The sequence below is a fragment of the Doryrhamphus excisus genome, linkage group LG6 (assembly GCF_037039965.1).
Source record: "Doryrhamphus excisus strain RoL-2023G ecotype Guam linkage group LG6, RoL_Dexc_Guam_v1.1, whole genome shotgun sequence".
Taxonomy (NCBI): Eukaryota; Metazoa; Chordata; class Actinopteri; order Syngnathiformes; family Syngnathidae; genus Doryrhamphus; species Doryrhamphus excisus.
Genome location: NC_136362.1, coordinates 22302951 through 22327533, shown reverse-complemented (window position 1 = coordinate 22327533; position 24583 = coordinate 22302951). Strand labels below are relative to the sequence as shown.

Here is a 24583-nt window from a genome sequence, read left to right as displayed (position 1 = left end):
CATAAACAATTTTACCAATAGCCTGGAAAGTGGGATCTTCTTGAGCGACATCAGCGACCACTTACCAATCTTTTTATTATACGACACTAATTATAGAACAAAATATTGCAGCACATCTAAAATATATTACAGAAGAATCAAAGATCATAACTCACTTAACAAATTGGAAAATGAATTGAAAGCAGTGAACTGGGATTTGGTATTATCAGATAATGATGTGGACAGTGCATACAATAGATTTCTGAGTGTTTTCAATAATATATATAATGAGTGCTGTCCAATCAAAAAACATTGTATAAAAAAAAATAATAATCCATGTCCATGGATGACAAAAGGTCTCCAGAATGCTTGTAAGAAAAAAAATGCACTTTATAAAAACTTCATCAAACAAAGAACACAGGACGCTGAAAGTAGGTATAAATCATATAAAAACAAATTAACTTCCATTTTAAGGAAAAGCAAACAAGATTATTACAGTACCGAGTTAGGAAAAAGCAGAAATAATATGAAGGCTTTTTGGAGTATTCTAAAAACTGTGATAAACAAAGGAAAAAAATCTAATAATTACCCCAATTTTTTCCGCATTGCAGGCAAAGAATGTTTCGATAAAAATACTGTGGTAAATAAAATAAATGAATATTTTGTAAAAGTGGGACCAACACTGGCCAGGGAAATACCAGATCCAGTACTCCCCTTAGGCTGGAAAGGAAATTTAACAGAACGTAATACCTCATCCATGTTTATATCCCCAGTCGAACCAAATGAAATTATACAAACAGTTAACAAATTCATCAGTAAGAAATCAACAGACTACAATGATCTCGACATGTCAACAATTAAATCCACAATTAAACATATAGCTCTGCCACTGACACACATATGTAATTTGTCTTTCAGTTCAGGTGTATTCCCCAGCAAAATGAAAATAGCCAAAATTATACCAGTATACAAATCAGGTGACAAACAGGACTTTAATAACTTTAGACCTATTTCATTATTACCGCAGTTCTCAAAAATTCTCGAAAAATTATTCAATAATCAATTGGAAAAATTTATGAACAAACACTCACTACTGTCCGATGCACAATATGGGTTCAGATCCAAGCATTCAACAGCCTTAGCACTCATGGACACTGTAGAAACAATATCATCTGCTCTTGAAGAAAAAAATCACTCCATTGGAATATTTGTGGACTTGAGCAAAGCTTTTGATACCATTGATCATGACATTCTACTGAGGAAACTGGACAGATATGGAATAAGAGGATTACCATTAAAATGGATTCGAAGTTACCTAGACCGAAGAGTACAGTATGTTAGTATGGAAAATTATAACTCGGAACATTTACAAGTAACCTGTGGGGTCCCCCAGGGCTCTGTGCTAGGACCCAAATTTTTCTCATTATATATTAATGATCTGTGTCATGTGTCAGACTTTTTAAAACCAGTTCTTTTTGCCAATGACACTAGTTTGTTTTCCTCAGGAAAAAATCTTGATGAATTGATCCACAAAATAACATCGGAATTTTTCAAGATTAAATTATGGTTCGATTCAAACAAATTATCACTGAACATGAACAAGACAAAATGTGTATATTTTGGAAAGCAATTAAAAAACAAAGAGATTAAAATTTCAATTGGTGGAACAACAATCACACAAGTTAATGAAATCCGATTTTTAGGTGTAATTCTCGATAGCCAATTAAATTGGAAATCACATATTAACTACACAGCAAAAAAAATGGCAAAAAATGTTGCAATTCTCAGTAAAGCAAGACATGTTTTAACCAATAAATCTCTTCACATCCTATATTCCACACTTGTAACGCCATATCTGACTTATTGTTCAGAGATATGGGGAAACAACTTCAGAACCAATCTGCAACCTCTGGTCCTCCTGCAAAAAAGAGCAATTCGGCATATACATAAGGTAGGTGTCATAGAGCATACTAATCCATTATTCCTCGAATCCAAAATGCTCAAATTTGCAGATATAATATCCTTGAAAACCTTACAGATCATTTACAAAGCTAAACATAAACTCCTACCAGGAAACATTCAAAGTCTGTTCAAGGAAAAAGAAATATCCTATCAATTCAGAAATCCAAACCATTTTAAATCTGAAAGTTACCGGACCGCAAGAAAAGGTTTTTGTGTTTCCAATTGTGGAATAAAGCAATGGGAGAGTTTGCCGTCGGAAATTAAGGAGAGTAAAAGCATACCACAATTTAAACGAAAATATAAAGATTGGATTTTATCAAATTATAATACCGACATTATAAGTTAACCCAATTTCACCATCAGTAAAACGACACTAAAAAATCTGACTACTTGATGCAGGTCATATTAGTTTGGAAACGTGTATATAAAGTTATATTGCAGTTATGTTTATCCTCAATATTTTATTTTTGTACATGTGCATATGTATGTATGCATTTATCTGTAGATGTGTATATGCATATGCATGTGTATATGTGTATGTGTATGTGTATATGTATATATGTATATATATATATATATATATATATATATATGTATATGTGTATGTATATATATGTGTGTATGTGTACGTATATATAAATGCATATATTTTTCTCCCCTTTCTCCTCTTTAAATGTTACTCATTATTTTGTTTGCTTGGTTGTCGGTAGCCACAGAAAAAAAAAAAAAAAAAAAAAATGTTAATTTTGGGGGGAGGAAAAAAAAAAAAAAGAAAAAAAAGTGTCTACATTGGTGGCACTACTGAATTTAATTTAGTTGTAAATTCGATGAAATGTGACACAGTATAAGCTAAGTGTCTGTTTATAAATATAAGTGGGAATAGTATTTTAATAATGATCATTCTACTGTCTTGTCATCTCTGCTGGAATCTCTGATTGACTGATATGAGAAATGTAAGAATATTACCTTAATACCTTTGTAACTATAAATTGTTAGAGGTACCTAGGCTAACTTGCATAAATATAGAGGTAGTGATTATCATTATTATTATCATCATTAATTATTATTAATTATTACTTTACAATAAATAGTAATAATGGACAGCAAGACATCACTGCTTAAAAAATTGGTTTGAGCACAGACCTAAAATCTGCTTCCTAATGCACAAGACAAGACACACACAAACTAATAAACACGTCTAAAAACCTCAGGTAGGGCTTAACAAGAAGAAACTGATGTTTGGGTTGGTCACCTGTCCAGACACAGTCTCAAGTTCTTGTTTTTTAATGCACAAGATTAGACACATGCAATCCAGAAAATAAGTAAATGTCACAAAAAAGTGGGCTAATAAATTGACACACAAAGACTGGAGATTTCTGAAAATAAAACAGAAGAAATTTCTACACTGTACAAGAAGCAATGAAGTCTGTAAAATTAAATAATTAAAAATAAAAAATCACAAAATCTTCAACTACAATGATGAAAATAATAATATTAGTGATGATTATAATGATGGTAATAATGATAAAGATTATAACAATAAGGATAATGATAATAATAATAATAGTAATAATAATAATAATACAATGATAATAATAACAGGGGAAACAAGACAGTGGCATGAACATAATTATATCTTGCAAAAAGGGGTAGGCATTTATAAGCTTTTGCTTCAGCCTACTCCTTTTGGGCTTGTGACCAGATACTCCAATACAAATGTAAATAATGGAAAGTTATATTTTGATTGATGTAAGAAATGCACTGTTATGATTCATATATTTGCCCAAATAAAGCGGGAAAAAAAAAAAAAAAAAAAAAAAAATAGCGTCGCCATGGTTACACGAAACGTTCCAAAAAATAAATACCGCTGTAGTCCCGAGCGTCACGATTCCGGCGGTGTAACATGTGTGGGGGTCCTTCTTGCGGTTTTGGCCGCATTACGCGCGCAAAAAGCGGAAGATTAAGATATAATAACTAGAAAATTCCCGCGGAAATTTTGATGGACTGGCCACCTGTGCTGTGAACCTCGGGCCCAGTGTGCCAACGGCTACCGCGGTAGCACCTAGCAAGAAAGCCTCAAGTACGGAAAAGGTTGATGCAGTCCCATAGTGTCCCCACATCATGCCAAGTGTGTGTTTGCCTTTAAACTTGAATGAATTAGGTAAAATGCTAACATGCTAACAGTCATCATGCTAGCACCTAGCAAGAGGGCCTCATGTTTAGAAACTGCCATAGTTGTCCTATAACCTCCCTACATCATGCCATGTTTGTATTTGCCTTTAAATGTGAGTAAATTAGCTTAAATGCTAACATGCTAACAGTCATCATGCTAGCACCTAGCAAGAGAGCCTCAACTTTAGAACGTGCCAAGGTTGTCCTATAACCTCCCTGCATCATGCCATGGGTGTATTTGCCTTTAAACATGAGTAAATTAGCTTAAATGCTAACATGCTAACGGCTACCATGCTAGCACCTAGCAAGAGAGCCTCAAGTTTAGAAAGTGCCAAGGTTGTCCTATAACCTCCCTACATCATGCCATGTGCGTATTTGCCTTTATACATGAGTACATTAGCTTAAATTCTAACATGCTAACGGCTACCATGCTAGCACCTAGCTAGAGAGCCTCAAGTTTAGAAAGTGCCAAGGTTGTCCTATAACCTCCCTACATCATGCCATGTGTGTATTTGCCTTTAGAATTGAGTAAATTAGCTTAAATGCTAACATGCTAACAGTCATCATGCTAGCACCTAGCAAGAGGGTTTCAAGTTTAGAAAGTGCCAAGGTTGTCCTACAACCTCCCTGCATCATGCCATGTGTGTATTTGCCTTTAAACGTGAGTAAATTAGCTTAAATGCTAACATGCTAACGGCTACCATGCTAGCACCTAGAAAGAGAGCCTCAAGTTCAGAAACTAACAAGGTTGTCCTATAACCTCCCTACATCATGCCATGTGTGTATTTGCCTTTAAACGTTAGTAAATTAGCTTAAATGCTAACATGCTAACAGTAATCATGCTAGCACCTAGCAAGAGAGCCTCAAGTTTAGAAACTGCCAAGGTTGTCCTATAACCGCCCTACATCATGCCATGTGTGTATTTGCCTTTAGAAATGAGTAAATTAGCTTAAATGCTAACATGCTAACGGCTAACATGCTAGCACCTAGCAAGACAGCTTCAAGTTTAGAAACTGCCAAAGTTGTCCTATAACGTCCCTGCATCATGCATGTGTGTATTTGCCTTTAAACATAAGCAAATTAGGTAAAATGCTAACATGCTAACAATCATTATGCTAGCACCTAGCAAGAGGGCCTCATGTTTAGAAACTGCCATAGTTGTCCTATAACCTCCCTACATCATGCCATGTTTGTATTTGCCTTTAAATGTGAGTAAATTAGCTTAAATGCTAACATGCTAACAGTCATCATGCTAGCACCTAGCAAGAGAGCCTCAACTTTAGAACGTGCCAAGGTTGTCCTATAACCTCCCTGCATCATGCCATGGGTGTATTTGCCTTTAAACATGAGTAAATTAGCTTAAATGCTAACATGCTAACGGCTACCATGCTAGCACCTAGCAAGAGAGCCTCAAGTTTAGAAAGTGCCAAGGTTGTCCTATAACCTCCCTACATCATGCCATGTGCGTATTTGCCTTTATACATGAGTAAATTAGCTTAAATTCTAACATGCTAACGGCTACCATGCTAGCACCTAGCAAGAGAGCCTCAAGTTTAGAAACTGCCAAGGATGTCCTATAACCTCCCTACATCATGCCATGTGTGTATTTGCCTTTAGAATTGAGTAAATTAGCTTAAATGCTAACATGCTAACGGCTACCATGCTAGCACCTAGCATGAGGGCCTCAAGTTTAGAAAGTGCCAAGGTTGTCCTATAACCTCCCTACATCATGCCATGTGTGTATTTGCCTTTAGAATTGAGTAAATTAGCTTAAATGCTAACATGCTAACAGTCATCATGCTAGCACCTAGCAAGAGGGTTTCAAGTTTAGAAAGTGCCAAGGTTGTCCTACAACCTCCCTGCATCATGCCATGTGTGTATTTGCCTTTAAACGTGAGTAAATTAGCTTAAATGCTAACATGCTAACGGCTACCATGCTAGCACCTAGCAAGAGAGCCTCAAGTTCAGAAACTAACAAGGTTGTCCTATAACCTCCCTACATCATGCCATGTGTGTATTTGCCTTTAAACGTTAGTAAATTAGCTTAAATGCTAACATGCTAACAGTAATCATGCTAGCACCTAGCAAGAGAGCCTCAAGTTTAGAAACTGCCAAGGTTGTCCTATAACCGCCCTACATCATGCCATGTGTGTATTTGCCTTTAGAAATGAGTAAATTAGCTTAAATGCTAACATGCTAACGGCTACCATGCTAGCACCTAGCATGAGGGCCTCAAGTTTAGAAAGTGCCGAGGTTGTCCTATAACCTCCCTACATCATGCCATGTGTCTATTTGCCTGTAGACATGAGTAAATTAGCTTAAATGCTAACATGCTAACGGCTAACATGCTAGCACCTAGAAAGACAGACTCAAGTTTAGAAACTGCCAAGGATGTCCTATAACGTCCCTGCATCATGCATGTGTGTATTTGCCTTTAAACATGAGCAAATTAGCTTAAATGCTAACATGCTAACAGTCATCATGCTAGCACCTAGCAAGAGAGTCCCAAGTTTAGAAAGTGCCAAGGTTGTCCTATAACCTCCCTACATCATGCCATGTGTGTATTTGCCTTTAGACATGAGTAAATTAGCTTAAATGCTAACATGCTAACAGCTACCATGCTAGCACCTAGCAAGAGGGCCTCAAGTTTAGAAACTGCCAAGGTTGTCCGATAACCTCCCTACATCATGCCATGTGTGTATTTGCCTTTAAATGTGAGTAAATTAGCTTAAATGCTAACATGCCCACAGTCGTCATGCTAACACCTAGCAAGAGAGCCTCAAGTTTGGAAAGTGCCAAGGTTGTCCTATAACCTCCCTACATCATGCCATGTGTGTATTTGCCTTTAAACATGAGCAAATTAGCTTAAATGCTAACATGCTAACAGTAATCATGCTAGCACCTAGCAAGAGAGCCTCAAGTTTAGAAACTGCCAAGGTTGTCCTATAACCGCCCTACATCATGCCATGTGTGTATTTGCCTTTAGAAATGAGTAAATTAGCTTAAATGCTAACATGCTAACGGCTACCATGCTATCACCTAGCATGAGGGCCTCAAGTTTAGAAAGTGCCGAGGTTGTCCTATAACCTCCCTACATCATGCCATGTGTCTATTTGCCTGTAGACATGAGTAAATTACCTTAAATGCTAACATGCTAACGGCTAGCACCTAGCAAGAGAGCCTCAAGTTTAGAAAGTGCCAAGGTTGTCCTATAACCTCCCTGCATCATGCCATGTGTGTATTGCCTTAAGACATGAGTAAATTAGCTTAAATGCTAACATGCTAACAGCTAACGTGCTAGCACCTAGAAAGACAGACTCAAGTTTAGAAACTGCCAAGGATGTCCTATAACGTCCCTGCATCATGCATGTGTGTATTTGCCTTTAAACATGAGCAAATTAGCTTAAATGCTAACATGCTAACAGTCATCATGCTAGCACCTAGCAAGAGAGTCCCAAGTTTAGAAAGTGCCAAGGTTGTCCTATAACCTCCCTACATCATGCCATGTGTGTATTTGCCTTTAGACATGAGTAAATTAGCTTAAATGCTAACATGCTAACAGCTACCATGCTAGCACCTAGCAAGAGGGCCTCAAGTTTAGAAACTGCCAAGGTTGTCCGATAACCTCCCTACATCATGCCATGTGTGTATTTGCCTTTAAATGTGAGTAAATTAGCTTAAATGCTAACATGCCCACAGTCGTCATGCTAACACCTAGCAAGAGAGCCTCAAGTTTGGAAAGTGCCAAGGTTGTCCTATAACCTCCCTACATCATGCCATGTGTGTATTTGCCTTTAAACATGAGCAAATTAGCTTAAATGCTAACATGCTAACAGTTGTCATGCTAGCACCTAGCAAGAGAGTCCCAAGTTTAGAAAGTGCCAAGGTTGTCCTATAACCTCCCTACATCATGCCAAGTGTGTATTTGCCTTTAGAATTGAGTAAATGAGCTTAAATAATCACATGCTAACAGTCATCATTCTAGCACCTAGCAAGACAGCATCAAGTTGAGAAAGTGCCAAGGTTCTCCTATAACCTCCCTACATCATGCCATGTGTGTATTTGCCTTTAGACATGAGTAAATTAGCTTAAATGCTAACATGCTAACGGCTACCATGTAGCACCTAGCAAAGAGCCTCAAGTTTAGAAAGTGCCAAGGTTGTCCTATAACGTCCCTGCATCATGCATGTGTGTATTTGCCTTTAAACATGAGCAAATTAGCTTAAATGCTAACATGCTAACAGTCATCATGCTAGCACCTAGCAAGAGAGTCCCAAGTTTAGAAAGGGCCAAGGTTGTCCTATAACCTCCCTACATCATGCCATGTGTGTATTTGCCTTTAGACATGAATGAATTAGCTTAAATGCTAACATGCTAACGGCTAACATGCTAGCACCTAGCAAGACAGCCTCAAGTTTAGAAACTGCCAAGTAAGTCCTATAACCTCCCTATATCATGCCATGTGTGTATTTGCCTTTAAACGTGAGTAAATTAACTTAAATGCTAACAGTTATCATGCTAGCACCTAGCAAGAGAGCCTCAAGTTTAGAAAGTGCCAAGGTTGTCCTATAACCTCCCTACATCATGCCATGTGTGTATTTGCCTTTAGACATGAGTAAATGAACTTAAATGCTAACATGCTAACGGCTACCATGCTAGGACTTAGCAAGAGAGCCTCAAGTTTAGAAAGTGCCAAGGTTGTCCTATAACATCCCTACATCATGCCATGTGTGTATTTGCCTTTGGACATGAGTAAATTAGCTTGAATGCTAACATGCTAACGGCTAACATGCTAGCACCTAGCAAAGAGCCTCAAGTTTAGAAAGTGCCAAGGTTGTCCTATAACGTCCCTGCATCATGCATGTGTGTATTTGCCTTTAAACATGAGCAAATTAGCTTAAATGCTAACATGCTAACAGTCATCATGCTAGCACCTAGCAAGAGAGTCCCAAGTTTAGAAAGGGCCAAGGTTGTCCTATAACCTCCCTACATCATGCCATGTGTGTATTTGCCTTTAGACATGAATGAATTAGCTTAAATGCTAACATGCTAACGGCTAACATGCTAGCACCTAGCGAGACAGCCTCAAGTTTAGAAACTGCCAAGTATGTCCTATAACCTCCCTATATCATGCCATGTGTGTATTTGCCTTTAAACGTGAGTAAATTAACTTAAATGCTAACAGTTATCATGCTAGCACCTAGCAAGAGAGCCTCAAGTTTAGAAAGTGCCAAGGTTGTCCTATAACCTCCCTACATCATGCCATGTGTGTATTTGCCTTTAGACATGAGTAAATGAACTTAAATCCTAACATGTTAACGGCTACCATGCTAGCACTTAGCAAGAGAGCCTCAAGTTTAGAAAGTGCCAAGGTTGTCCTATAACCTCCCTACATCATGCCATGTGTGTATTTGCCTTTGGACATGAGTAAATTAGCTTGAATGCTAACATGCTAACGGCTAACATGCTAGCACCTAGCAAGACAGCCTCAAGTTTAGAAACTGCCAAGGATGTCCTATAACGTCCCTGCATCATGCATGTGTGTATTTGCCTTTAAACATGAGCAAATTAGCTTAAATGCTAACATGCTAACGGTCATCATGCTAGATCCTAGCAAGAGAGTCCCACGTTTAGAAAGGGCCAAGGTTGTCCTATAACCCCCCTACATCATGTCATTTGTGTATTTGCCTTTAAACGTGAGTAAATTAGCTTAAATGCTAACATGCTAACGGCTAACATGCTAGCACCTAGCGAGACAGCCTCAAGTTTAGAAACTGCCAAGGTTGTCCTATAACGTCCCTGCATCATGCCATGTGTGTATTTGCCTTTAAACATAAGCAAATTAGCTTAAATGCTAACATGCTAACAGTCATCATGCTAGCACCTAGCAAGAGGGCCTCAAGTTTGGAAAGTGCCAAGGGTGTCCTATAACCTCCCTACATCATGCCATGTGTGTATTTGCCTTTAGATGTGAGTAAATTAGCTTAAATGCTAACATGCTAACATGCTAGCAATTAGCATTTCGCCACAAAGAGAGTGCAGAAGTTTATCTAAAAAACGAGCTACTGCAAGTAGCAGTCTATGGGCTGGCTACTGAGCCAGTCCATAAAAATAACTAAACACCACAAGGAATAACAATATGGGCTGGCTCAGTAGCTAGCCCATAGACTGCTACTGCAAGTAGCAGTCCATAGACTGCAAGTAGCAGTCTATGGGCTGGCTACTGAGCCAGTCCATAAATATAATGAAAAAAACAATAATAGTACTTCAGATTTCAAGGTACGTCATCACGTGCTGTTGTGCTGTTGAGTCGGAACCAACGTGAACACGAGTGAACGGACTGACTCGACACGGCTGACCGGGTCTATGTACAGGCTACCGACCTATTGACCGAAATGAACGGCTCTTTTTACTGAACGAACCAGAATGATCCATGCACCCCAACTGATGGACAACAGTATTTTGGCATTTTAAAATGACCCATTACAAAGCTTTTCCCCGTCTAGAAAAGCTAGCTTATAGTTGCCTAAAATTTGTCATACATGCATGGATAAAACATACATGCTTGCTTGTTTGTTTGTTTGAGATGAAAAACTTGCTGTACCTGCTGATCGATGTGCCATTTCTGCTGCTCTTCCCATTTCTTCTTCTCTCTTTGAAGTGAGGCTTGGTATTCCGGTAATGAGGTCAAATCCTCAATCCAGTGGTTATAAGCCTTTGCCACAGCACCTTCAACCTGTGACAAATTCACATATTAACATTTACCTCCTTGTTCATTAAGGGTGGAAGAATATATCGTTTTGGCGAAATATCACGATACTTTGTTCCACGATACTGCATCGATATTAAAAAGTATGATATGGATATTTTTAGGCATTTATCATAGACTGTATATGGTATACAGTCAAAGGTTGATTTGTGATTTGAATGTAAACCTGGGATGGTTAGGTGGCAGCACTTCCGTAGCCAATTAGGCAAGGACGTTGAAGGAGATTGACGAGTGAAAGGTCCAGTTCAACATGGCAGAATGCCAGCACATAACAGCGGCCCCTGCGGCGTACAAGGCTGAAGTGTGGAAACATTTTGGATTTCTACACAAAGTAGGGTGTGCACAAATGGACAAAAGCCATGCCGTTTGGAAAATGTGTCGTGCCCGAATAAAGTATTTGGGAACACCACAAATTTGCGAGTCCACTTAGCGAGACACCATGAGGACCTGCCGCTAGCAAGCAATGCCAAGGTCCTTTTGTATACTACAAAAGTAGTACTGTGATATTGCAGGTATTTTGTTTTTCAAATTGATATGACTATTTAGTTAAATAATGCTTATTTCAAGCATGCTTTAAAAAAAGCGTAGCAACTGTCCCAACAACGGTGGTAATCACACTCTCGTCCGCCATCTTCGATGAATCACGTGATGATGTTTACGTTTTACTGCACATGCCCCATTGACTATTCCATTTGATTATAGCGGTGCATGTAGACAGGAAATTGGAATATTCCTTTCCATGTATACACTGTTTTCTGGTCCGTCATTTGGAAAGATTCCATTCGGAAAGAGGAAAATCTCCTCATGTAAACGTGGCTATTGTCATTTTTTCATGTAAATCCAGGGAGCAAAAACAGTATCTTCCGAAGCAAAATTGGCCATCGGCTAAGGGTGATGGAAAAAAATCGGTATCGGCATTGGCTCAAAAAAAACCACATCGGTCGATCCCTTGTTCTGAAGTATAGGCAATGTCAGGTGATTAGAATATGACTTTTACCCCGGAAATGACGGTATTAGCAATTCATGTGAAACGGAAAAGGGGGTAAGACAAAATGAGCTTTGCTTCTCCCTACTCCTTTTTGGACATGTGGAACTGTGAACTGTAACGTGATGTATTCCAGTGTAACCATGCATGTTGGAAATGAAATGAAACCATGACCATTACCTTACTGGTCAGATCCTCCAGATGTTTGTCCTGCATGTCCCTCTGGACTTGTTTCCTGGCGTCATCCACAGCTTGGCGTTGGACTTTGTCAGCTTCCAACTGCAACTGCAATCTTTGGGCACTGAGCTTGGAGTTCAACTCTTCAACGGTGATCATCAAGTGGTCTGCTTCAAACCCATCCGTCTGACAGGTCCCGTCAGATGTCACAGGGCGCTTTTCACATCGAGCCTCCTCAAGCTTCAGAGTCCACTTCCTCTCCATCTACACGGGATCAGAAGATGCTGGTATGTATTTACTGTTATCACTTTAAAAGCAGACAATAATCATTTGTGGAGACAATACCCGCTGGCGATCTTCTTCCCAAGCAGCCTTGGCCGAGGCTACGTGGGAGACCACCACTCGCTGGATCTCAGCCTCCTTCTCTTTGGACCACAGGGACTTCAGCTGGTTGATAGATTCCTGGTGTTGAGCTTCAAGCTCAGCTCTCACTTTCTCCACATTTGTACGGCTTGCTTCTCTTTGGTTATGCTAAACGATGAAACAAGTCAAATCTTACAACTAAGCCATTGATGGAAGACAGTAGTCATTTGTAGGATTCCGTTTTACACAAAATATCTGTCTCGGTAATTGAGACAGTACACTGGCATGTATATTTATATTAAATATAGCAATTAGTATACAGGTATTGCATCCGATTCAATTTTGCAGTTATAGATTATTATTGTACCTCTTGTTGCTCTCGGTTTCTGACACTTTCCTCCAGCTTGTCCTTCTCCTTGCACACAGAGATGTAACACTCCTGCACAGCCAAAATCTTGTCATTGGTCTCAGACAGCCGAGTGCTGGATAAGAAGTAAAGCTGAGTTTCAGGTTCCACAATGGTCAAACTCTACAATCAAGACAACATGCGCCTACTTTAGGTGCTGGATGTGCTGCTCATGTTGTGCCGTCAGCTGTTCAACCTGAGTCTTTTGTTCCAGCACGAGCTCCGTCCAAACTCGCTTCACCAGGTCCTCTCGATGCTGCTGATAAATCCGCTCAGATCTCAATCAAGAAACAGACAGCGTTACTACAATTAATTTTTTAAAGCAATGACTTATAGTTAGTTTCCCCAAAAAGCTAAATAAAAAATTAAAAACAACAATTAGGATTCAGCTTTGTAGTTACGTGTGCTTTTCTTAACTAGCTATTTAGCTTCCTGTGTGGTGGTGGTAGTAGCAGTAGTAGTAAACAATGCATGCATACTGTTGATATCGATATCATTGCATACAAACGCTCCGCATTTCACTGTCAGTAACGGTAATAGCGTTGTACCATTTCAAATAGTCATTCATTACATGAATTTCAACAATCATTTCGTTTATTTAAGTAAAAAAAAAAGCAAATGTATTTGTTTTTTAAAAATCGTCTGTCAACTTTTATGAAACTATTTATTTATTGTACTATACTATTTATTTAACTTTTATACCAGAGATGGGGCCTATGAGAACGGGACGACTTAGAGAATAAGAAAAGTACAATGGGAAAAAAAATCCATAGAAATATATTATCATTTGTACGACGTTACACTCTTCTGCACTAGCTGGTGTTTGGCGGCGGGAGATGAGATGAGGAAAACACAAACATATGCATGCACATACATATTAAGGTTGGCTAATTTATTTACTTCATTTGTTGTGTGCTTTATTAACTTATTTATTATTGTCACAGGCTTTGAGCCCAATCTTGTCATGTTTTAAGTACATTTTATTATATATTATATTGAATGTGATATTTTCTTCTTTGGAGGCCATGGCCACGCCCTTAGCATTGGCCTATATTGCCTTATAGCCAAATAGTGCAAACTTACATTTCAAAATTGCAATGTGCACAATGTACATAAAGCATAGAAGATACATTCATGTATGAAATACCAAATATTGCTTCATTTTACCTCTAAAAAAATTTATTGTACTTCATATAATCTATGTACTTGTTTTTTTAAAATGATTTTAATTAGACTTTTGTTTGTTTTTATTATATACACGTATTTGGGTCATTTTTGGCTAGCTGTCTGCAACTCGCCCAAAATGGATGCACGGATGTTACCCACCCCCAACAGTGGTTACTAGAAAGGTGTATTGTACCGCTCAGCAGCCTCCTGCTTCTCTTGGTCCAACTCCTGGATCATCTCCCTCATTTTAGTGCAGAGTTCCAAGTTGTCAGAGCGGACTTTCTCCTCACTCTGCTTTAGCTCCATCATTTCCTTCTCCATCACCTAGATTTGGGACAAAACAATAAACTTTAAATAAGAAATCATGGCAAAGAGTCCAACTGTGCTTTTCCACCTCCAAGGCAATCAACTTCGATCTTTTTTGGGGCCGGAAATCCTTTTTTAATCGTGACGGCCTCCATCTTAGCAAACTTGGCAGTCGGATTTTAACAGTACACTTACAACACGCTGCTCACAGTGCGTGACTATTTACATTTAGTCAGACACTCCCCCCTTTCTCTTCTTCCTTATCCGGCTACAATTCTACCCACAGCTCCTCCTGCAGGCCACAGCGTTCACTGCACCCTGCTACTGCTTGCTCTACTTTTCAGCCTGTTCTTTCACCTACAAACAAGACCCCATCCCACTGGTCATACCGCCCGACTGGACTCCGCTATTACAACAATAAACATGCAAATTTGATAAATCTCCGCCCACTCTCCCGCAGCCAAGATCAAATGATGAACACTTAGAATCTCAAATTATCCCTCCTAAATGTCCGCTCTCTCAACAACAAGGCTCTCATCCTAAATGAATCACTGAAAATAAACTGGACTTCCTCTGTTTGACTGAAACCTGGCACAAACCTTTGGACTATTTCTCCCTAAACTAAGCAACACCTCCTGGATTTACTTACCTTGAAAACGGTGGCACAGCAGTTATATATAAAAAGGACATCAAAGTCACTCCAATCTCCCTCCAAAATGTTCACTCCTTTGAACTCACTGCCTTCAAACTGTCCGGTCCATCCCCCCTTGTCACTGCTGTCATCTATCGCCACCTAAAACCAAATTCTTCTTTCCTATCAGATTTTACGGACCTCATCACCCAATTAAATGCCATCTCATCATCCATCCTTCTGCTCGGTGATTTCAACCTTCATATTGACAATTCCAACTCCAAACCTGCGACAGAATTCCTTGATCTTCTCAGCTGTTTCTCCATCACTCAACAAGTTAACTTCCCCACCCACACCAGAGGACACATCCTGGATCTTGTCTGCTCTACTGGTATCAATATTTACAACCTCACTAGCCATAACCTGCACATATCAGACCATCTGGCCATCTCATTTGATTTACACACATCTCTTAGTGTCTCAAAAATCAAACGTGAAATAACCTTCAGGAATCTTAAATCCACCAACCCTCATGCCCTTACCTCACTTCTAACCGCAAAATTTGCTATCTCCCCTCCCCCGCTGTCCGAGGACCCCTCTGAACTTGTCTCCTACTACAACAATACCCTTTCCTCCTGTCTTGACGAACTGGCCCCTAAAAAAACCAAATTGGTCTCATTCTCCCAGACTGCCCCCTGGTACACCCCTCAGCTCCATAATATGAAGACCCGTAAACGCCAGCTTGAGAGACTGTACAAGAAATCTGGCCTAACTGTTCATCTTCAAGCTTACACAGATTTTCTACAGCAATATAAAGATGCCTTAAACACTGCCCGCTCACGATACTACTCCAATCTGATTACATCTGGTTTCAACAATCCTAAATCCCTCTTTTCAACAATCAACACACTGCTAAAGCCAAATGACAACTCCTCATCCTTCACCACCACCAAATGCAACAACTTCTTAACCTACTTACAGTCCAAAATTACCAAAATATACAGGTCCCTAAACCCCCCCTCGGCTCACTCGCTTCCCCCTGACCCTCCGCTATCTGGCTCCACCCAACGACTCTCCAAATTCACACTTATCTCACCCGTGCAACTCACTGAAATACTAACCGGTATAAAGACTCCAACATGCTCCCTGGATCCTATCCCTTCTTCATTCATGAAACCCTGCCTCCACATCATCTCCCCGCTGATCACAAGTATCATTAACTCCTCCCTTATCACTGGATCCGTCCCACAGTCTCTCAAGCTGGCGGCAATCACCCCCACACTCAAAAAGTCTGGTCTCGATCCCAATAACCTCTCCAATTTCCGTCCCATATCCAACCTCCCCTTTCTGTCCAAAATCCTTGAACGTGTCATAGCTGCTCAACTTCAATCTCACCTCAACTCCAACAGCCTGTTTGAATCCTTCCAGTCCGGTTTCCGTCCCAAACACAGTACTGAAACAGCTCTTCTTAAAATCACCAATGATCTTCTTCTCTCCTCCGAGTCCGGCCATCTTACCATCCTCATCCTCCAAGACCTCACCGCAGCCTTTGACACCATTAGCCTCTCTATGCTCCTGTCCCGCCTCAAAACCAGCCTCAATATCACCGATTCTGCTCTGTCCTGGCTCCAATCATACCCCACCAATCGTCAACAGTTTGTGCACATAAATAGCTGCTCCTCCTCCATAGCCCCTTGACCTCAAGGTGTTCCCCAAGGTTCGGTGCTTGGTCCTCTTCTCTTCATCCTCTACATCCTTCCACTTGGCAATATCATCCGTCGACATGGCCTCAATTTCCACAGCTACGCCGATGATATTCAACTATACATTTCTACCACCTCCATCACCTCCAACATCTACTCCACCCTCACCAACTGCTTAGCTGATATCAAAACTTGGATGGAACAAAATTTTCTCAAACTTAATAGTGACAAAACAGATATTATCATCATCGGTCCCAAAAACACCACAGCGCCCACCCATAATTTCCATCTTCAATTTGACAGCGCCACCCTCACTCCATCCCCGCTCATCCGCAACCTTGGTATCCTCCTAGACCCCACCCTTTCATTTGAACCCCACATCAAACAGTTAACCCGGACTGCATTCTTCCATCTTAAGAGCATAGCCCGACTCCGTCCATCACTTACATTCTCTGCCGCTGAATCCCTGATCCATGCATTCACCACCTCCAGAATCGACTACTGCAACAGCATTCTCTACGGTACACCATCCAAAACCCTCAACAAACTACAATATATTCAGAACTCCGCTGCCCGCCTCCTCACCTCCACCCACTCCCGTCAACACATTACCCCTGTCCTCCAAAACCTCCACTGGCTTCCCGTCCCCCAACGCATTCACTTCAAAATTCTTCTCATCACCTACAAAGCCCTCCACGATCTGACCCCCCCATATCTCACAGACCTCCTATCCACATAATCCCCCGCGTCCCCTTCGCTCCTCAGACTCAAACCTCCTGGCACTCCCCTGTAAGACCAAGCTCCCAACCTGGAGAGACAGAGCCTTCTCCATCGCTGCCCCCACCCTCTACCAAATTTTGGTAGAATATTTGATTACTAAAATGTTCCATAGCTGCTGCCCTTGTATTGTTTCTTGAACTGGCTCATCGACTTCCTTACTCAATCCATTCCATAGTTTGATTCCACATACTGAAATGCTATGGCTAGCATAACGTAGTCCTAGCATAGAAGTGTTTCAAATGTACTTCTTCCCTGAGATCATATTTCTCCTCTCTTGTAGAGAAGTACTGGATGACATTTTTAGCTAATTGCTTATTTGTAGCCTTATGCATTATTTTAGCTGTTTGAACATGAACTATATCAGCAGGGTGAAGTATTTGTCATTTTACAAATAAGGAGTTAGTAATGTTCTCTGTAGGCGGCATTATGAATTATCCTTACTGACCTGTTTGCAGTACATTTAGCTAGTGAAGATTGTCTTTATAGTTATTATCCCATATTTCCACACAATAAGTAAGATATGGTAGAACCAAAGAGCAATAAAGAGTGTGGAGTGATTTCTGATTGAGAACAAATTTAGCTTTGTTCAATATTGAAATATTTCTGGCCACCTTATGTTGTATATTTATAATATTGGTATTAATATTTAGTATTTTCCCTCACTCTGTGAGTTTCTACCCCATCTATTTGTATGTGCTGGTAGGTGTCTATCCAGTACAATCTATTATTATCAAAGCATCATTTTAATATGAGCATTTCATCTCTGACCTATTTAAAGATGTATTCTGTGCTCCCTCCAGAACAAAACAATACCAGCTTTAAGTCTTTTTTAACTTTGCAGATGTCATTGATGGAGTTGAACAGTTCTGGTCCCAGTAGTACCCCAGAGGTCATTAATTGGTAGTACCCCCAAGGTTGACCCCTGGGGTACTCCACAAGTAATATTTAAACTTGCAGATGTGTGTTCTCCTAGCTTTACATATTGCTTCCTGTCAGCTAAGTATGGTGGTATGAAAAAGTTTGGGCGCCCCTGACAATTCCCCTTTGTAAAACACAAGAGGAGCCATTTAAAATGGTGGATAACCAACCTCCACTTGGTCCAGCAAGCGTCGTTTGTCTTCCTGGAGTTGAACTAAGTCATTCTGTTCCCCTCCAGTCAAGTTTAGAGGTTTGATCTGGCTGCACTCTCTAACCTGTGGACATCAATGCTTGAATTAAAACTGGAACGACTTCATCTCAGGACCACATTGAAGGTTCTAGTCACAGGCCTCACCGATGAGCTGAGCTTGGCGTCATCTAATTGGATCTGCAGCTCGTTCTCTCGGACCCGACACTGCTGCACTTCGTCCTGCAGTTGAGTGATTTTCGCACGTTTCACCTTCAACATCCTTAAGCAGCGCTGCATCTCCACTCGCAGCAGTCGCAGAGCTTCATCCTTTGGGAGCTTGGAGTCTGTCTGGATGTTGGCAATGGCCGTGCTGGTCATGCAGAAGAAGACAATTGGAGAGGATATTCATTTTAAAGAGAGACTTGAAAGGAAAAGTGCACTTATTTTGGAATCCACAAGCCTTATGTGAAACATGACAACAGGTCGAAAAAAATGGCAAAAAAAATGGCTTACTCCTTATTTGTAAAATGACAAATCTTCAACTTGCTGATATAGTTCAGTATGTGACAAAAAATGTAATTAAATTAAAAACAATTAAAATTAAATAAAATTAAAATATAAAAATTACAATTAAATATTAAATTTTTTTAACTATATTAGGAAAGCAGGAAGTGAACAAAAGTTGTATTTACAGACAGACCAGTATATAAAGCAAGCTATATTGTCATTGTAGAAGCTAAGATGGATGCCTGGCGTCATGAGGTGTGTCCAAAACAAGGAGTAGGAGTAGTATTAGCCCACATGGGGTGTAAGAATATATCGTTTTGGCGAAATATCACGATACTTTGTTCCACGATACTGCATCGATATTAAAAAGTATGATATGGATATTTTTAGGCATTTATCATAGACTGTATATGGTATTTATTCAAAGGTTGATTTGTGATTTCAATGTAAACCTGGGATGGTTAGGTGGCAGCACTTCCGTAGCCAATCAGGCAAGGACATTGAAGATTGACGAGTGAAAGGTCCAGTTCAACATGGCAGAATGCCAGCACGTAACAGCGGCCCCTGCGGCGTACAAGGCTGAAGTGTGGACACATGTTGGATTTCTACACAAAGTAGGGCATGCACAAATGGACAAAAGCCATGCCGTTTGGAAAATGTGTCGTGCCTGAATAAAGTATCCGATAAACACGACAAATCTGCCAGTCCCCTTAGCAAGACACCATGAGGACCTGCCGCTAGCAAGCAATGCCAAGGTCTTTTGTATACTACAAAAGTAGTACTGTGATATTGCAGGTATTTTGTTTTTCAAATTGATATGACTATTTAGTTAAATAATGCTTATTTCAAGCATCCTAAAAGGATTTTTACTGATGTTAGTTACTTTGTTCCACACAAATACTGTTCTGATGGTGGATAAGTCAGGGACTGGATACTCTGCATTTTTTTCACAGCTAATAGAATGTGAACATTTGAGCAGGATCTTGAGACATCATTTCATTTATTAGTTTTTTAGTCCATTTAAAGCTGGATGTTAAAGCTTTATTCATCCAAATGCTACACTTGTGAAAGTTAGTGATACAGCATAACATACTATTCTAATGGAATAAAAATATGTTTAGTAAGTGCATATTGCTGGTGTCATTCAGTTTTAACTACAAGAAAACCAAAAAAAAATATGGCCTTGTTAACAGTATGGTGATATATGGTATCATGAGCCTAGTATCGTGATACGTATCGTATGGCCAGATTCTTGCCAATACACACCCCTACTCACGTTTCACATATAAGGATTGTGGATGATGTTTCCTTCTCCCTGGGCTCACACTGAATCATTTGCGGCGGCGGTCCAAACAGATTGATTCCGTTGTGCCGTACGGCCGCCGAAGCCAGAGCTGCACGGCACGGCGCTAGTGTGAGCCTCCAACAGGGATTTCAATCAGCAGTGTTTCAAATGGACCCGTGATGGATTCAGCGTGAGCCCGGGGTTAAGAGGAAGTACCTGTCAAGTACCTGACATTTTTCCGGTTGGTTTTCTTAAATCCTAAATCCAAACAGGATTCAGACAGTTGGTTCTCCCCGTCACCCGTCACATCAAATGCAATAGCCCCAAGTTTTAATGCAGATTCATACAGATTAATCTGCTCCTTTAACTCGGCCAGATCCTCCTTCAAGATAAAAAACAAAGCATGATTAAAACATGTTGAAGTGCTTATTTATTTGTCAGTGGTAGACATGCATTCCCAGACCTGCCAACCTTGAAGGAATTCTACGAGTACTCCGCAAGATGTTTCAAGATGTTCCTTTGTAAATGTCAGGTTGTTGGGATCAGCCATTCCATACGAGTGGCCCAACTAATCAGTGCTTTTCACATTTTGACATCTCTGATGATTTTGGCTAAATTGGACTTCCAGCTGCTATTGACGGGCTGTCAATGTGATGACCGTGGCTGAAGTCCAGCATTATGCTAGCATTAGCCATTTAGCATGGCACTACCACAATGATGCACATTAGCACTTAAAGCCATCCAATCTTACTGTTATGCGTTCCCGCATAGTATCAGCATTGGGGAGCAAACATGGAGCAAAGTGTGCCTAAAGCACTCAACATACGCTTCCATATAATGCCTTGCACTTTGCCTCTTCCATATGACGCTATTATCATTCATAGCAGCCATGCCATTTTTCACAGTCAGAGTGCAGAAGAGTGTAACGTACAAGAAATGATATTACTAGATTGCAATATATTTGTCATTAATTTTTTAAGTGACGTCTTGTCTCATTCTCATAGACCCAATCTTGTGTATGGTCTCATCCTGTGAACAGTGTTTCACAACCCCCCTGGTTACAATGGAATAAACGTATATTTTTATAAATAAGGCCCCCAGAGAGCAGTGAAAATGTGTACATGTTGGCAGGTCTGCATTCCATCTTGGAACAAAAAAGCAAACCTGCAGGACTCGGTTCATGTCTTCACTGAGAGCCTTGGCCGCATGAGCCTGCTGTAATTTGATCTGGATTTGACCCATTTCCTGTACACAACCTGGAGAATACACAAACACAACAGCGGAAAAAATGAATGGGAAGATATTGCAACATTGAATATTACTGCGTGTGGTTATAGGATGTTTGGCTGACCCGTCTGCAGCAGCTTGGCACACTGCTGCTGACTCTCCTCCAGTTGGCGAGTGAGCGCATTGACCACTCGTGCTCTCTCCAGTTGCTCTTCTTCTCTTTGCCGCTCCAAATGCTTCACCTGCTCACGTAACCTATGACCCATATCCACCTGAAAGTATAGCATGAAAAGAGGAAGAAGTACAAATTAAGCCTGTTATGTTCACTTGTCAGGAACAGCAATGATGTGCATTTTTAATTAGATGCCAATCAGCGCCCGAATCCCAAAGTCATAACGCCTGTACCCGGGTTTTTGTGTGTGGATATGGAATGGTCTTACAGTTGCAAAGAAAGAAATATTCTGACACGCTTTTACGTGTCAGTTTGGCTGCTCAGTGAAATTGAACCTAACTATGTTGATATGATATGATACTATGTGATATACGTAAGATGCAGGGGGTTGTTGCAAATATGGGAGACAAACCATTTCCATTTTATATGTTGATGACACTAATTAAGGCAAGTAGAAGACGTTTCATCCTGAAAAAAAACTAGTTTTCATGGATCTTGATATAACAGGAAGGTTAAACATGGATGGTGTTAAACATGAGGTACACCCTACATTGGTCACTAGTCAATCTTAGGGTATGATGATTGGGAATGTATTCTTCATCAACTGCACAGATGCAGTACCATTCTACTTGAGCTAACAATACACACAAATGCATGAATAAATTACCAAAACATGGTATGATGGTGGATGAGTTAGCGTGTTGGCCGGGAAGACCAGGAGTACTTTTTTGGTATCCTGAAGCATTTTGTTTTGGAAATCCAAGGAAATGTCGCTGGAAAAGGTGCAGATTCTGGAAGATTTCGAAAGCTTAATGTGTGGGTTATTGTGTGTAGCTGCTCTATAGGAGTCCAAAACTCAATACAAAGGGGCACAAACGAGCATAATAGGTGCCCATTAAAGTGTACTGAGATTTTTTAAATATTGCTATATCACCCGTAACATTCCGTGGTTACATTTGCACAATTCAACATGTCCAAAAAGGGGTTGGAAGAAGCAGAGCTTATTTAATAATGCCAATTGTCCACATCTATTATATTGATCATTCATTGACACCTGTGTTGTTTACGACTTTGACACCTGGGATGTTTACGACTTTGACACCTGGGATGTTTACAATAGAACTTTTACAACAAACAACTCTGTCCTAAAAAAAGCAGAGCAAAGGATGAACCAAACGGTTTTTGTTGTTGTGAGTGGGAAAACACACCCCAGTCGACCAGGAGCCACTCTAAGGGTTTTCAGACCGTCTGAGCTCAACCAGAGGACATTTGGGGAAGAGTACTCCTCACCTCATCTCCCAAATACATGACTGCGACATTAATAACTCAATAACATGACCAACCTGTTCACTCAGAGCCTGAGACATGGAATCAAGCTTGTGTTGTAAGGCCAAGACCGCAGCCTCGTGCTTTTCCTTGATGGCCGCCACGTCTCGGTCATGCTGCTCCCGTGTTTTGGACAGAGTGTCAGAGCGACACAGTTCCAACATCTGCTGCTTCATGCTGTCTACAGCAGCCTCAGCCACCCTCTGCTTCTTGGTGTTCTGGAATGACATCATCACATCATGTCCAAGTCCTGTCTGTGGACGCTGTATGATGACTGCAACGCAGCACAGCTAAGAGAAACTTAAGCCTTGTTTATACTTATGTATACACACGTTTTAGCCCGCAGTGGTGCACCATTTTGTCCAGTGTGAGTGTCGGACCCTACTGGCTGAGGGGGTGAGGGGAAGGAAGGCTAGTAGTTTGCAGGTGTGACAAATAGCATCATTTAAAAAAACTCTTTTAGAAATATCACCCAAATAGGTCACTTTTATTGATTAAAAAAAGTTCTGATACCATTTTAAGCCATTTTTTGTACCGAAAATGAATCCAACCCAGCATTTTTTTTACTTGCGGACCACATTGGTCTATACAGTATTTACCATCGGTTATCATGGAGAACGCAAGACAGAAGCGCTAACGGTGCTAACCCGGCTGCAGAGACACGACCGTGACTGCAGCATGCTTGCATGATTGAACATTATATTGAACTCTTTCTAGATTTATTTCTATTTATAAAAAGCCATAGCATTTCAGTATGTGGAATCAAACTATGGAATGGATTGAGTAAAGAAATCAAACAATGCACAACGATGAGCCAATTCAAGAAACAATACAAGCAGTTGATGTTTGCTAAATACAAGGATGAAGAGTCTTCAACCAGTCATGATGTGCTATATATATATCACTATATTGACACTTACTATGGTACCCATTATGGCATTGGATGCTCATATCACAGAGTACTTTGGTACGGGACAAACATTAAATTAAATTAAATTAAATTTGATATGCTGATATGGCTCAGCGTGACCCAATGATGGCCAACAGGAACAATTGTCACGCACTAGACGTAAACAACACTCCACATTGGTAATGGTTTTATTTCATTTGAACATGCATCAGATTCCAATTGAGTGTATCCCATAATCAGTTCCCAGTTCCACATGTCCAAAAGGAGTAGGAAGAAGCAAAGCTTATTAAATCCTACCCCTCCATCTGGTACTTTTACAATCACTAACTGTTACATTTGTTCACTTCATGCTTTCCTAACATAGTTTAGTTGTTTTTTTTTAATTAAAAAAATTATTTTATTAGTTTAATTTTTTATTTTTTGTCACGTAGGCGGCATTATGAATTATCCTTACTGACCTGAGCAATAAAGAGTGTGGAGTGATTTCTGATTGAGAACAAATTTAGCTTTGTTCAATATTGAAATATTTCTGTCCACCTTATGTTGTATATTTGTAGTATGAGGTTTCCAGCTCATATTTTCATCTATTGTGATCCCCAGAAATGTATTTTCCTTCACCCTTTCAATGTCTACACCGTCTATTTGTAT

General features: G+C 40.1%; 1 protein-coding gene across 1 annotated transcript in view; it reads right to left on the bottom strand.

The window, feature by feature from the left end:
- cep152 (centrosomal protein 152) overlaps nt 1–24583 on the bottom strand; it is a 93149-nt gene that overhangs the window by 44199 nt on the left and 24367 nt on the right. Inside the window, exons 9-20 of the mRNA XM_078791680.1 lie at nt 23043–23243; nt 21652–21799; nt 21465–21556; nt 20528–20682; nt 18674–18878; nt 18489–18593; nt 14174–14304; nt 12963–13091; nt 12775–12889; nt 12390–12575; nt 12048–12308; nt 10718–10849 (exon numbers count right to left, since the gene is read on the bottom strand). Of these exons, the coding sequence (XP_078647806.1) occupies nt 10718–10849; nt 12048–12308; nt 12390–12575; nt 12775–12889; nt 12963–13091; nt 14174–14304; nt 18489–18593; nt 18674–18878; nt 20528–20682; nt 21465–21556; nt 21652–21799; nt 23043–23243 (1860 nt within the window). The remainder of the gene's footprint in view (nt 1–10717; nt 10850–12047; nt 12309–12389; nt 12576–12774; nt 12890–12962; nt 13092–14173; nt 14305–18488; nt 18594–18673; nt 18879–20527; nt 20683–21464; nt 21557–21651; nt 21800–23042; nt 23244–24583) is intronic.